This window comes from Tupaia chinensis, unplaced genomic scaffold (assembly GCF_000334495.1).
Source record: "Tupaia chinensis unplaced genomic scaffold, TupChi_1.0 Scaffold000117_2, whole genome shotgun sequence".
NCBI lineage: Eukaryota > Metazoa > Chordata > Mammalia > Scandentia > Tupaiidae > Tupaia > Tupaia belangeri.
This window is the reverse complement of record NW_006159583.1, coordinates 8066059-8081983: the sequence shown is the minus strand read 5'-3', so window position 1 is coordinate 8081983 and position 15925 is coordinate 8066059. Positions and strand designations below refer to the sequence as shown.

The 15925-nt window shown below is 41.7% G+C and overlaps 1 protein-coding gene and 1 pseudogene across 2 annotated transcripts in view; both read left to right on the top strand.

Moving 5' to 3' along the window:
* The window catches only part of ALDH8A1 (aldehyde dehydrogenase 8 family member A1), a 38456-nt gene extending 37031 nt beyond the window's left edge, over positions 1-1425 (top strand). For both annotated transcript variants that reach the window (XM_006144338.3, XM_027770237.1), the window contains exon 7: positions 239-1425. In XM_006144338.3, the coding sequence (XP_006144400.1) occupies positions 239-691 (453 nt within the window). In that variant the 3' untranslated portion in view covers positions 692-1425. The remainder of the gene's footprint in view (positions 1-238) is intronic.
* Positions 1426-13943: 12518 nt separating this feature from the next.
* Positions 13944-14381, top strand: LOC102494022 (40S ribosomal protein S17-like; annotated as a pseudogene).
* Positions 14382-15925: the final 1544 nt, after the last annotated feature.

The following is a 15925-nucleotide window of genomic DNA, read 5'->3' as shown; positions in this document are numbered from 1 at the left end:
TGCCTGGCACTTAAACATTAAACAAATTACTCCCCTTTCCTCTGTGTGAGGGCTGAGTGCCCAAATGATGGTTGAACACCTCTTCCCTCAGGCTTAGCAGCTGAATGGTAAGATAATCAACCCCAGATTTCTTAGTAATGAGCTTGTACTCATTTGAACGATAAAAAATACTGAATTTTCTGCTGATTTGTGTAAGGCCAGTGGTAAGATGTTGCTAATTATGTTTTTACCCACCCAGGTCAGAAGTTATATCAAGAAAGCTCGTGCTGAAGGGGCCCAAATTCTTTGTGGTGAGGGAGTGGATACGTTGGATCTTCCCCCTAAAAATCGGGCAGGCTACTTCATGCTTCCCACAGTGATAACAAACATTACGGATGAATCCTGCTGCATGAAGGAAGAGATATTTGGCCCAGTGACGTGTGTCGTCCCCTTTGATAATGAAGAGGAAGTGATTAAAAGGGCCAACAACGTCAAATATGGGCTGGCAGCTACAGTGTGGTCCAGCAACGTGGGACGCATCCACCGAGTGGCTAAGGGTTTGCAGTCAGGCCTGGTGTGGACCAACTGCTGGCTCATCAGAGAGCTGAATCTTCCTTTTGGGGGGATGAAGAGTTCTGGGATAGGTAGAGAAGGAGCCAAGGACTCTTATGAGTTCTTCACTGAAATCAAAACCATCACCGTTAAACATTGATCTTTGCCCGTGGCGAAGGTATTACATCCATGTCTAGCTGCAGAAAATTAGCTGTCCAATGTGGTGAATGAAAATAATGATTTAAATTCCAGTCACGTCTCGACGACAGAAAGTTATCTCTAGTTTTTCCTTGGGGGTTAGTATTTTTTACCCTCTGGTAAAGAGATCCTGTATATTTTCAGTGTGGATCAGAGAAGACTTCTGACTCAGAAGGCACAACGAGGAGGCCAAACAATCATCTGGCTTCTCTCATGTTGTCTTTTATTTTTATTTTCTTCATCATTTTGATTGAATTCTTGAGAATCCCCAGATAATCTGATATTTTTATTTGTAAGCCTATGGTTTTTAAGAAAGTCTATGAAGCCAAACAGGAACTCTAACTTTTTACTATTGGGCCAATTGTGGAGCTGGTCTGCTCATTCATTAGCCACCAGCATGCCTAATGGCTATACAATAGCCACAGCAATTGGCTATACCTATCACATAAGGCGTGGTGGATGCCTACTGAATTTGTCAGAGAAGGCCTACGTGGTTGGTCCTGCTAAATATATTTGTGTAGGACAAAGAAAAATAAAGTACTACTTTCAGGGGAACTTGAAATAAAAAGAGAAAATACTTTGATCCATTCCTACTGTAGAGTCTAATCAATTCAAATTCTTACTTTATATATCTAAAAAACCTTACAATTTATTAATCCTAAAAGGAGTAGTAAATATCAAGCAATTTGTAACAAGCATGGCATCTGTCACTTTTTTGAGTTGTCCTTTATTCCTCCTTGTCCCTATACTCTTAGAAGTATAGATGTCTTATTAAGCAATGAACTTATTTCTAATGTTGTTTTTCTGGGTTGCCCAAAGGATTATTGGAGAAAACAGAGGTTTACAGAGATTAAGAAAGCATACATAGGGAACCAGCAGTTAGCGTAATGGCTATGTCGCTGGACTCCCACGTAGTTGACCGCGGTTCACGTCCCGGACCCGGTGGCTTAAAACTCACGCCGGGCGCGTGTGCGTGCGTGCCCAGGATCCCGAGAGGAGAATGGAGGAGAAGGGATTGCGGCGTGACCATCCCCCCTGGGGGGTGATTTCTCGCTTTCTGTCTCTATGTCTCTCAAAACTTCCCCAAAAAAAAAAAAAAAAAGAAAGCATACATAAAGTCATACAAATTGTATGGGACAGAGGTAGGATTTGAACCCAGGGCTCTCAGACTGCAAAACCCACAATCTTTTGCCCATCCATACTTCCTTGGATGGTGCTCTGGAAGCAACACAGTACTTGTGACTTTTGGCATGTATCATGGCATATTGGGGGTGAGTGGGTCTTCCTGCCAAGGCTCCTTTCTGCTTTGCCTCTCCTCTCCTCTCCCATCCTGACTGGTCTACTCAGCATTGCAACCTAGGAGCTCCCACAGCCCTTTCCGCACTGCTGGAAGTGATGTTTGCTTGTCTGACTCTATAACAACAGGAATTATTGAAGCCCAAGGCCAGGTCCCTCCCCTCAGAAATCTCAATTCACAGTATAGTGCTTGCACACAGAAGGTGCTCAAAACAAGTTCTGGAGATGAAATGAAGTCTCCCTGGTGCTCAGGAGTACTGATTGCCTGGTTGGTATGTATTTGTGGTTGGATGATGTGGAATGGAGCAGACTAAGCTTTAGAATTTTGCTTAGGATTTCAGATATATTGACTTGTTTGCAAATGCTGAGAAATATAAGCCAGCCCCTTGGGATCAGGTGATGGCATTGGATTACATTGACTCCTGGCTTCTAATTCTTCTCTTTCCTTTCCTTGCCCCCTTCCCCCCTAAGCTCAGCCTCCTTGACCTTGATCAGTTTAATCCAGAGCTGGTTCTGAGCTCAGGAGGAATTTCAGCAGTGCCAATCTGTAGGCCTCTGCATTTTTGCTCTTGTGATCTGGCCCAACATCATTCTCATTCCTGAGGCCTAAACCATATCCTGACTCCAAATTCTGGCAACTGACTTTCCTTGCTCCCTTTACTTGCAAACCTACCTGCCACTTGTATTCTGCCTAGGACACTGTTCTCTCTAAGACTCAGAGCCAGCCCTGCACACCTGACTCTGGATCTTGCCAGTGAAAGGGCCCACCTGCTCGCAGACATTGTTTTCTCTGTTTCTGTCTCTTTGGATTAGTAGAAGCACCATGTAGGTTCATAAGACAATCTCATTAGTGTGTATTTTACCAGTGCTATTCTTCCACTCTAATACTGTCCCAGGTCTCCGTTGCTGTGAACATTGCCTCTAGTGACCTCGCATCCGAGTCCATCCTTTTTCAGTCTGTTCTGTCCCTTGGATGGGTGCATATAGATATAAGACCTTGCTCTTCCTAGGCCATCCATGCTGTCTAAGTTTCCCACACCAGCTGAAGGTGCTATTCTGGTCTGTGCCTATGTATGACAGAGTACTACCAGACTGGGCATCAGTGGTGTAGGGGCTGCCATGCCTCTACCAGGCTGCACTCTGAACTGATGATGAAGAAAATCAGGAAAGGATGTTCACAGGGTTGCAATTATATTTGTAGAGTTTTATTTCTAAGCTAGATGATGCAACACATGAGTAGTCACTGTATTGTTTCATAAATCAGAAATATTTATGTGTCAAAAAAGGGAACTGGACCATAATAAAGCCAGGAGAAGGCATAGAGGGTGAAAGGTTGTGGGATCTTCTCACAGAGCCCAGAGGTCCCAAACTCAGAAACATCAAAGATGGACAGCAGACACTTATGGGGCTAGAGCAAGAATGGTTGAGTTGTCCTTCTCAGACTTCAATGTACTTCGAAATCAGTGTGGACTGCTAAAATACAGATTCATACCCCTCGAAGATGTGCAACAATTAAAGGTAAATAAATTATAAAACAAAATAGAAAAATATTTCAGATTCAGATTCAGTAGGTCTGAGGTGGGGCCTGAGGTTACACTAGGAGTGCCAAGGAATCAGAAAATGCCCTGTGAAATCCTGGCTTGGGTGCCTCCTCAACTCCCAGGTTTGGGAGAAGCTGGCTACAGCATTTGTTCTGTTCTCTGCCAGAGACAAAGGATGTGCTCAAACTCCAGAGCAGAATGTCTTCCTGGGGGAAGGTCTGCAGTGTGGCACACAGTCCGAGATAGCTCTAGACCTTCCATGCACCTTCACAAAGGAGGAAGGGAAAGGCAGGTCCATTCGGGAGTAAATGCACTACCGATTTTCACCAGCCAAGGTAAAGGCCTCCTGTAATGGGTGATGAGGGTGGAAGTCAACTGTCCACATATTCTAAAAAGAAGGTCTCTGACCTGACCACTCACACACTGAGAAGGTAAAGTTTGTCATTGGGGCTTATGGGTAAATTCTTTCTCCAAAATGCAAAAGATGTTGGCCAACTACCTAAGCGGATCAATCAACATGCTTTTTATTAAAAGTTATTACCAGTTAGGGCCTACAGGTGATGTGGTGGTTTAGGTGCTGGACTCCCACATGACCAACAGTGGCTCGAGTCCTGAACCTAGCAGCTTGAAAATCATACTGGATGCATGTGTGTGCATGCCCAAAACCCCGGGAGTAGAATAGAAAAGGGATTGAGGCATGGCCATCCTCCCTGGAGGGTGATCTCTCAGTTTCCCTCTCACTGTCTCTCTCCAGCAAGTGTATGTACTCTAAGGCAAAAACCTTGGGAAAAAAAAAAGTTACTACCAATCAACCAAGGTGACCATTATTTTTGGTAAAACAAAAATACTAAGATGTATGAAAGAACAACTGACTACAGGATAAACAGATAAAAGAAAGTAAGAAGACATCAGATGTTGACTTATTCTTCTCAGAGATATAAAGAGATAGCGTATTCATAAATATAAATAGGCTGCTATGGAAAAGAAGCAAGCAGAGAATATAATACAGGTTTTGAAAAATTTAACATCATATCCCCAAATAAATATTTTGTAGTGAATAGAATTGAATCATTTGTATAACTGAAAATAAAATTAGTAATCTGGAAGATTAAGTTGAGAGAATAACTCAGAATGTAAAGAATGACAGAAAGGGAAAATACGAGAAACTCTGAGATAAAGAATAGATTTAGAAAGCAATTAATATGCACATCTGAGAAGAGAGTGAAGGTAAAAGGGAAAAATAAAGAAGGAAATTAAATAATAAAAGACAATTTCTCTCAACTAAAGTTAAAAAATACTTTTTAGGTGGAAAACACCATGTACCAAGAAATATTCTGTTGACGTGTAAAAATTCCTAGCATAAAGCTTGCAGGGAAAATGAACAGAATAACAAGTATAAGCTTGTCATCACACTTTTCATTAATAATATTGATGCCAGAGGAGAGAGCAGCAAGACTTAAAAGTTAATCAGAGAAATTATCTTGCACATAAATTCTATAGCAGGCGAAAGTGCTATGTGAGAATGAAGGCCAAATAACTTATTTAATGACTCAGAAAGTTTTTCCCTATTTATTACATTTCCTAGTATGATGTCAGATGTAAAGCAGTAAAAGGAAAAATAAATCCAATAAACAGAAAAAACTGAAGAATCAAATGAAAGAAATTTCAGGTGGTCAGCTAAAAAAAAAAAAAAAAGGAGGGATCTAGAAAGCAACTGGCACAAATCAAAACAGAAAAGATAGGAGCTAGTTATGAAAGAAAGCCTTTAAGAAGAACATGGATTGAAAAATACGTTTAACAATGTGAAAGATCTTAGGTGTGTAAACTGGTTAAAGGGAATCAGAATGTGCCATCCCAAAATATGCTGCTTTAGCATAGTGATTAATTTTTATTTTCATTTTGTAGTTTTTGCTTTAGGCCATATGCACTTACCAGAGACAGAGAGAAAGAAAAAGAGAAAGTGAGAAATCACCCCCAAAGGATGACCATGCCATAATCCCTTCTCCTCCATTCTCCTTTCTGGATTTTGCACATGCACACACATGCATCTGGCATGTTTTTCAAGGCACTCAAATAATACAGGTGGCCATGTGGGATCCAGCCACTTTAACCTCCACGCCACCTGCTAGCCCTCATAGTGAATATTTTGAGCTGAAGGCAATTAAGAGAAAGCTCTCTGTCTTTCTCCATTTGGCTAAAAGTAGGGCATACATTTCCTTTGTAAAGGCGTCTCCCTCTCTTGTACCAGGAAGGGAAGAACCACCTTTGTCACTGGAATTGGTGATAGCACTAAGGTGAATCTGAATAAACAAACTGAGTAACCTTTATCTTCCATTAATGTCCCTCTTCCCACAATTTACCACTTCTAGAAGCTCAAACTCCTTTTCGATTGCCTTGTCACTTCTCCACAGTTTATCTCCCTCTGTCAAAATGGTATAAAGGTCTCTGAGATTAACTGCTTCTTTGGATCATTTTCTTTGAAGGATTTCGTGCATGTAATAACTAAAATAATAACATTAAATAAAATTCACATGACTTTTCTCCATTAACCTGTCTTTTGTCAGTCAATCACAGAACACGTGAGTAAAAGGGAAAAAAAAATCCCTTTCTATGGTTACTCTATTCATAGAATAAAGAGAACAAAAATCAATTTAGAAGTCATAATAAGATGAAGTAAACTGAAATATGACATGACTTGCAAAAACAGGAGGGATATTAGTAAAAGAAATTAATTTTTTAATCTTTTATTGGATGAATTTTTTTGTAACATAAAATCACTTTCTATCTTTATGGACTGAACATACTTCTTTATTCTGGAATTAATACTTATATAATCTTTTTGTTTTCTTTTGAGAGAGATTTTTGCTATAGAGTACATGTGCTTACCGGAGAGACAGAGAGAGACAGAAAGCAAGAAATCAACCTTCAGGAGGCTGACCATGCCACAACCCTTTTTCCTCCATTCTCCTCTCAGGATTTTGGGCACGCATACACATGCACCTGCCATGAATTTAAGTCACTGTATTCGGGACTCTAACCATGGATGACTATGTGTAAGTCCAACAACGTAACCATTATGTCATCTGCTGATCCCCTTATATAGTCTTGGTATTATAAAAATCTCTAATTGGTTTTAAATTTTTAAAGTCAGGTTATACATAAAGTGGACAAAACTAGCTTAAAATTACAGAACAGGGACCAGGCCGATAGCCTAAGGGTCAAGGGAACTGGATCCCATATGGCCCACAGTGATTTGCATTCTAGCCCTGGTCGCTTGAAAAACACACTGGTATGTGTGCTCATTCCCCCAATCCCAACAGGATGGACAAATGAAAGAGAAGAGATTTTGGTCTCACCATGCCCCACTGAGGGATGCTTTCTCTCTTCCTCTCTCTCTGGCAAGCATCTGTACCATCTGGCCATTAAAAACAAACAAATAAACAATTACAGAACAGATGGGGCCAGCAGGTGGTGTTATATTTAAGGTGCTGGATCCTACATGGCTGACTCCCCAGTTCAAGTCAGAGACCTGGTGGTTTGAAAATCACGCTGAGAGCATGTGCATGTGTGCCCAAAATCCAGAGAGGAGAATTGAGGAGATGGGATTGCAGCATGGCCATCCCATCTGGGGTTAATTTTTCACTTTCCCCCTCTCTCTGTTCCTCTCTATTCTCTCTCAGGCAAGCCCATGTGCCCTATAGAAAGCAAACAAACAAACAAACAAACAAACAAAAATTACAGAACAGGGTGCAAAGGTTACAAGTCTAGATAATGATGTTTATCAGCCCACAAGTTGGGAGGAGGAAGGAAAGAGGCCGAAGTCAGTGACCGTGACGTGTTTGCTTCTTCTACAGCATGGGGAAATAGGTCAATAATGTTAAAAGTTGATGAATCAAGAAATAAGAACTTATAAATATTATTTAAAATTAGGCACTTAACATTTATATATCTTTAAAAATGAATTTAATGAAAATTGGGGAAGTGGGCCCAGCAGCAGTGACAGAGGTAAGGTGCTGTTGCGTGGTCCTGGAGCCGTATGGAAAGGTCTGGCGTTTGGATTTCAGGTAGACTTGAACTTGCAGGTTGTGCCTCTGGCATGACCATGATTCTGGCTGGGCAGATCAAGGCAGGACAAGACTTTGCTGGGATCTCTCTCTCATAAAATAAATTAAGAAAGGAACTTGTAAAATATTTACTTATTTATTTACTTAATTTTTATTATTATTTTTCCATTTGACCAGAGAGAGAAAGGGAAAGTGAGAAAGCAAGCGGCCAGGTCCAGGACTCGAACCATGGTTGTCCATGTGTGATTCCATTGCCTTAACCACCATGACCCCTCCTGGCCCCAAGAAGGTAACTTAAAAAAAAAAATTGGAAGGTTAAATGCATATAGGATGAAATAGGATATGCATGCTAAATTTCACTTTTCATTATAGGAAACTGGTATGTATTATTTGAAGTCGAGTAGGCCAGAAGTGTAGACATGTGTGGGCTAGTTCTATAGTATAGACGACCTAAAACCAGAACCATTTTTAAATGATTACCTCTGAGCTGAGAATGGAAAGGGCAGTGTTAAACACAACAGAGAAAGAGACACTTAACAGTTTCATCAGTATCAGTAGGTACTCTTCGAGTTCTTTTTATTTATTTATTTTTAACGGATTGTGATCAGCCTTTTATACATAATAAAATATGAATTTACAAACTCCTAAGTGATACTTTCTCACCGGAGTGGAAACTGGGCAGGTCGTGTTCTGTGTTATCTAAGGGCATTCCAGCCTTTTAGCCCTCTGACCCCCAGCTACTCTGCAGTCAGATCACCTGGTATCTAGGGAGACCCAGGGTGATTTGAGAGACAGCTTTCCCAGAGACAGCCTGGAAAGTGCTCCAAGTCAGGCCAAAGGATGAAGCCTGCTAGTCCTCCAAGAGCTGCCCATCTGTTTAGCAGGAGACCCTGTGAGAATCCACCTCCAACAGACAGGAAGGATGAGAGGCTATTTTGGAATAATTCATCCAGCCTTCAGATCATCCATATTGGATATTCCCTTAAATCTGAGCTCAGACTATTCAAAGAAAACTCCAAAGTCCTTGATCCTCCTTTGCTATGGATCTTTTTTCTCTTGGGAGTTGCTGGTGTCCTTTATATGAGAGTGTCTGCAATTGTCTGTGACCTTATTAACAGTGGACAAATCCTTACCCCTGGGGTGTCCCAGGCCAAGACCCTCCCTTCAATTCTGCTAATGTGCTGATGAGGGTTTCCACGTGTAGTTTTAGGAAGACATTTTGCTCATGTATACCTAAAGCAATTCTTCTGGCATGTGTCCTGGTGTTCATCAGCCTAACAGTCCCCAACGGTCACACTGGCCATCTGTGCCTCCCCAAACTCCTCAGCACCCTGCCGGTGCTGACTCACTGAGGGCCTGTGCAAACCATCATCGTCATCACTATTCTGAAGCTTCTGCCAAACAAATGGCCGGCAGCTCTTCTGGGAAGAATTGCATTTCCGATCGTTCCTGGGCGGCCTGGGGATTATAAGTCTGATCTTGTGTGTGGGCCTTGGACAGGCCATCTCCACACATCTGATTATGGCTTTCCCATCCCACACTTCCTCACATTCCTCCTCCACATTCCTCCGTTCAGTTTTACTCTCGGCAAGATCATTACCCTCCAACCTCCTCTTATAATTACAGTTAATTCCAGTGTGACTCAACAATTTCCAACAAAGCATTGAAAAACACTCCCTGGAATATGAGGAGTCACTGAATCACAATCAGGTAGATTGCTGGGGATCTCGAGATCATTCCGTGTAGCTCTCTGCCTACTCTCACATGGACAACTGAGGCACCTAAGGCACCTAGGTTTACCGGCTTGCCAAAGACCTTACAGCAAATAGTCCCGGAGTGGACATGGAACACAGAATGCACAGAACATACAAAAGTATACGAGTATCGAAGAGGCAAGGGATTCTAAGGACAATAAAAAATCATCCCAAATTCTTACAAGTAGTTGGGGTTCCCACCCACATATGGCATGCAGCTGGCCTCTAGCTCCACCGAGGATGAGATTGGGGGTGGGGAAAGATTCTTAATTATAGCTTTTGGAATTGAATCTATGTGTGAAACAAGGAGTACTTTATTTTCTTGTTTTTGAATGCTCAGAAATAGTGAGTGACAGAAGAGAATGGAAATCCCTTCCCTCGAGGGCCCTAAGGTCAGGTAATGCCTGTGTAAAGAGCCGCTGGGCTTCCAGATGGGGAGCAGTCTCTGTCTCCGTGTAATTTGTGTGACAGCCCTGTGCTGATTGCTGTGTGGGAGCAGGTCTCTGTGCAGGGCCTAAAATGATCTCTCTGCAGCAACTCATTAAGGTGTCCACACAGCAGATCACAGGCACTGCTGCTGGGATATAAGCAGCAGGAGATCATGAAGTCCTAACAGGACAAATCTGATTTGTATGCAACACCCCTCAGAAATAAAAGCATGTGAGAATCATCAAGAGAGGGGAAAAAATTTGAAAATCTGCATATTTATCCCTTCAGGGGGATTTTCGAAGGATTTTTCTGATCTTTAAAGTTCACCAAAATATATACTTCTAAAGTCCTTTTTTGCATTAACTTTAAGTATCTTTGGAGGAATGAGCTCTTCCACTTAATAGTATTAACATCGGAATAACACCATTGGGGACATCAGGTGGCATAGTGGTTAAGGCACTGAATTCCCACATAGTGGACCACTGTTGGAATCCTGCACTCATTGGCTTGAAAATCTGTCCAGGTGCATATGTGTGCATGCTTCCCAAAATCCCAAGAAGAGAATGGAGGAGAAGCGATTGTGGTGTGGACACCCCTCTACCTAGGGGATTGATTTCTCACTTTCCCTCTCTCTGTCTCTTTATGTCTCTCTCCAGCAAGCCCATGCATCCCGTGGGAAGAACCTTAAAAAAAAAAGTTAATACATCACAAGAAAGCAGTTCTGAGGGGTTTATAATTCTCTGGGCTTGGGTAACCACTGGCTCAGATGTGGGCTGGGCTGACTTCTCTGATCAGGATGGAAGCAATGATGTTCCCTGGAGGACCGACCCTAAAGCGCTTACTCAAGCACTTGGTTCTGAGCTGAGATGACCGACTCGCCTCCTCGTCCCTCCTGCCCCTTCCTCTGGGATACCAAATAAAGGGAAGAGTTCACATCTCCTGGACGGTGTTTGCAGAAAATGTCCTGCACCCTTTCCTCAGGATGTATTTAGTGCATCCTAATCTCGAGAAAGATTAACTCCCTGAACTTTAAGGTTAGAAATAATTAGACAAGAAAATCCCTTCTCTGGATTTCGTGTAACTGTCAAAATGATGAGTGGTGGAAAAATCGCTTCAGGTCAGACTTCTCACTCTCCCTGAACCTTTGCACTGCATTGTTGACAGAAAGAATATAACATCTCTGTGGCATGATAAGGTGAGTGTTGCTATTTCTGTCTTCTGACTGTTTATTATGATTTACTGTATCATAAGCAAAGGCCCAGATAGACAGCTGCAGAGCCTAAGTGGACGCAATAATTACTCGGGACTGTTCAACACCCTCACCCTCTCATTCACCTCTCCTTTGCTGTAGGAAACACCTCCTGTCGTCTTGGCAAACACATTTTGGCAAAAATGATTTTAACTAATAAACCTTGGCAACAATAGATAGCTTTTTTATATCCTATTTTAATTGCAGTAGAGGTTCTCTATACAAAAAAACAACATTTAATTTTCATGTTCTGAAAATCAAAGGTATCTCAGAACTGTTTTTTCTTTTTCTCTTTTGAAAAACATTTATTTCATTGTTTATTGTTATTATTATTTATTAATTTAATTTGCTACAAAGCATGTGTGTTTACCACAAACACACACACACACAGAGAGAGAGAGAGAGAGAGAGAGAGAGAGAGAGAGAGAAAGAGAGAGATGAAGTTAAGAAGTCAAGTTGTCAGGTCCAGGACTTGAACCACAGTGAGCCAACTGGGAGTCCAGTGCTTCAAACACCATTCCACCTGAAGTCCTCCTCTTTTAATTTTTTTAATGATTTATATATTTAAAAACACGTAAGATAGAAGCATCTTCTCTGCTTCATATGCAATGCTCTGAAAATCTCTTCCATTCTCCATAGAGTATAAGCTCCTTGAAGACAGAAGACAAAGATTTTTTTTTTCTTTTTCTCTCTTTTTTTTTTTTGTAGAGGTCTTTATAGAGCACATGTGCTCACTGGGGGGAGAGAGAGAGAGACAGAGACAGATACAGTGAGAAGGAAAGGGAGAAACCACTCCCTAGGGGGATGACCACACCACAGTCCCCTCTCCTCCATTCTCCTCCCAGGATCTTAGGCACACACGCACATGTTCCCGGTGTGAGTTTTGAGCCACCTGGTCTAAGACTTGAACTGCAGTTGGCCATGTGGGAGTCCACGACATAACTACTATGCCATCTGTCCTGTACTCCTGTACCACTGAGGCTGGGCTGGGATTGTTTTGCATATTAGATGTATGCCAGGATCTCTTTTATTCCTACAGATCCAAGACCAGTGTCTGGCACAGAGTGAGGACTGCACAAATGCTGGCTGCTCTGAATTTAATAAAAGTCAAAAATCACTATGTGGACTGTCTTGTGTTGAAGATATAATACACTTGTTTATGATAAGGTTGCTGAAACAAAGTAATCATTTCTGTTTTCCCTGATGTCTGAGTAGGATCCACACTTCCTACAAATGAGACTGCTGAAGCCAAGCATCCTGGCTCCTCAGTCAGTGCTCAGTCTCACACCAGGTACTTGTTGCTTGGTGAAGTTCTGTGACCCAAGTGGTGAGGAGTGAAGTCAGAGCCCTCAGACCATCACTCAGACTGGAAGGGCCTGGCCTCGCTCCCTGTTCAGGTGCATTGCATTCAAAGAGTTTACTCAATATGACCCCGTGAGTAGTGCTCCTCAGAGACCTACTCTCCACTGTGTGGGTGAAGGGCTGCAGTTACGTCCCCAGTGCCTAGAACTCCTAGAATGCATCACAGAATTTCTAATGCTCTCCAAAGTGTGTGCCTGGGATGTAAATAAGATAAAACAAATTGTAGTTGAAATTTTAAGCAAGAGAATAAGAACCAGTAAATCAATCTTATAAGAAAAAAACTCTGGTCGGGAACATGGACTAACACTTTGTAGAAATTTTAAACCAAGAATTTACTGACTCAAGTGGTTTGGATTAAATTCATTAAAGCAATGACTTAATCTCTTAGAAAATGAAGGCTTCTCGTGGTCATTTAACAAGGAGATAACACTCTGGGCCAGAAAAATCCCTGGGGCCAATAGTTGGACATGTCATCAGCGACTTCTGCTTTAGCTCCTAAAAACCTTGAACCTGTCTCCCCCCGCCCACCACATTCTTACTTTTCTTTTTTATTCCAGTGTTAGTTCTATATTTATGGCAAATGTAAATTTGATCCATGGTTGAGAAACAAAAGGCAGATGAACATGGTTTTTATCTTATTTCTGTAAGGGAGGAAAACTTTTTCTTTCCCTTCCTGGGTCCTACAGCTGGGCCCTGTAAATTAAACTAACAAAATATAGATTAACAGGAGAAATAGCATACACATTGTATTTTTAATTTTACATGCATGGGAACGCCACAGAAAAGAAGAAAATGCCCAAAGAAAGAGGCTTGACTTCATGGCTTATATACTATTTTAACAAAGGGTGATAAATTGTAGAGAAGTGATTAAACAAAGGAGAAGGGGAGAAGGGGTTTAAGCTTCTTGAGGTGGTAAATTGTGGACATACAGACATGGGTGAGGCTAACAGTAGGTAAGAGTTATTTAGGAAGGTTTGTTTATGCAGACTCATCTTGGTGCCATCTATCTCTGTTCATAGAGATTGTTCTCTGCTTGGTAAGGGAGGTGGGGGTCATCTTCACAAGCAGAATTTGTGTTGTGTTTTGTTCTTAGGAAAATAGAGGAGAACAGAGGACCCTTCCTGTGTCTCTGTTTTCTCCATTGTTTTCAGCTCTAAATAATTCTTACGTCAAAACATCATATGATGGGGTAGCATATTCTGATTGTTCTCATTTCATGAATCTGTCACCTCATAAAGAAAAGAATACTCAGAACCAGCAGATGGCGTAATGGCTATGTCCCTGGACTCCCATGTAGTCAACTGGGGTTCGAGTCCCAGACCCGATGGCTTAAACTAATTCCAGGCACGTGTGTGTGCCCAAGATCCCGAGAGGAGAATGGAAAAGGGATTGTGGCATGGCCCTCCCACTGGGAGGTGACTTTTCACTTTCTGTCTCTCTCTGTCTTTCTGGGAGTGCATGCATCCTACAGCAAAAACCTCTTCAAAAAAAAAATAAATAAATAAAAAGAGAGAAAAAGAAAAGAGAAGAACACTCACCAAGGACCTGCCATCATGGGCCATGTTCGCACCAAAATCGTGAAGAAGGTGGCCAGAGTCATTATCGAGAAGTACTAAGCATGTCTGGGCAATGACTTCCATGTGAACAAGCGTGTGTGCAGGGAGATCACTCTCATTCTTAGCAAGAAGCTCCACAACGAGAGAGCAGGCCCCATCACACATCTGATGAAGTGGACTCAGAGAGGCCCAGAGAGCCGCATTTCCATCAGCTGCAGGAGGAGGTAAGAGAGAGGAGAGAACTCTGTTCCTGAAGTCTCAGCCCTGGATGAGGAGAAGATTGAAGTGGATCCTGACACTAAGGAAATGCTGACGCTTTTGGACTTCGGTAGTCTGTCCACCTGCAGGTCACTCAGCCTACAGAGAGGATGAATTTCAACTTACCACATGGAGTTGTTTGAATCTTTCTACTATGCTGTAATATTTTCAATAAACCTGGGACCAAAGAAGAAGAAGAAAAAAAACCCACACTGAACATGAAAGTCTAAGTGAATAATATTTGAAACATTATGATTGGGTGAGTCTATTCTGAGGGGAAAAACGTCCAATTAAAGGGTAAGTGATGTGGATGCTGCGGGTAAGTGTAGTTTCTAAACCAGGGGAGAGTCCTTAAGTATTCAGAGCACAATACTGTTCAGCTGGGTTCTAGGCTTATACTAGAAGGGAAATGAAAGGGGTGAGTCCCATCAGGTGGAGTCATCTATTTCAAGGTCTATACAAAAAAGGAAAGTGAGCCAATAGGTGGCGTGGTGGTTAAGGTGCTGCACTCGTACATAGCTGACGGTGGTTCAAGTCTCAGACCTGGCAACTTGTTCTTTCTCTCTCTGGTGAGCGCATGTGCCTTGTAGCAAATTAAAAATAATAGCAGTAATTATAAGTAAAAATAAATAAATAATTCTTTTAAAAAGAAAATTAAATGAAAATAAAAAATAAAAAAAAAGGAATGGATTAACTCACAAGAGCTCTGCCAACTCTAACACTTATTGGCTTATCATGAGAAGTGGATAGAAATTTTAGGTCATGAGTGTAGATGAAAGTGGACATTTTTCCATGTAATTTTTTTTTCTTTAGAGGTTTTTGCTGTAGGCTTGTGTGCTCTCTGGAGAGAGAGACAGAGGTGGTGAGAGGAGAAGTGAGAAATCATCCCCGGGGGAGATGGCCACGCCACAGTCCCTTCTCCTTATTCTCCTCCCAGGATTTTGGGCACGCTCGCATGTGTGCCCAGAATGAGTTTGAAGCCACCAGGTCCAGTCATGGACCACAGTCAGTCATGTGGAAGACCAGTGGTGTAACTACACCATCTGCTGGCCCCAGAAGTGGGTATTTTTCTAAGTTTCTGTATCCAAAAGGCATCTCTTCAATAATAATTTAGGACATGGGCTTTGTCAAACATTTTAATGTTATGCTTTTAATATTCAATGAGAATATTTAGGGTGTTCATTTTATTTATAGAATTATACAATGGAACTCAGATGAAAAGTAGATTCTGAGTCCATTGTTTCACAGAGTTTGAGAGAAGAAGAATTAAAAAAAGATTACAGAATAGAAGCAAAATTAAGTATGATTTAATACAAGGTAGTGATGATTATCATGGGTTAATATTTATTTCATGGGAAAACATCAGGAAGCTATGAAAAACACAGGGTTTAGTCAACATGGAAAAGAGGCAGACAAGAATTCTAGAAAAGCAACATGTTCATGACCATGGAGACCATTGTAACAAATCATGAATGTGATTATTTTACCCTTATCTGGAGAATGATCCTGTTGTTCAAGAACTGCTGGATTTAGGGACCAGCTCTACAGTGGTAATGCAGTGCTCAGGAGAAGCCAGATCCTACATGGATAACTGTGGTTGAATCCTCTGCCTGGTCAGTCCAAAACACATAGTCATACACATGAGTGTCCAAAATCCAATGGGCTACAGGACTGGAGGAAGGGATTG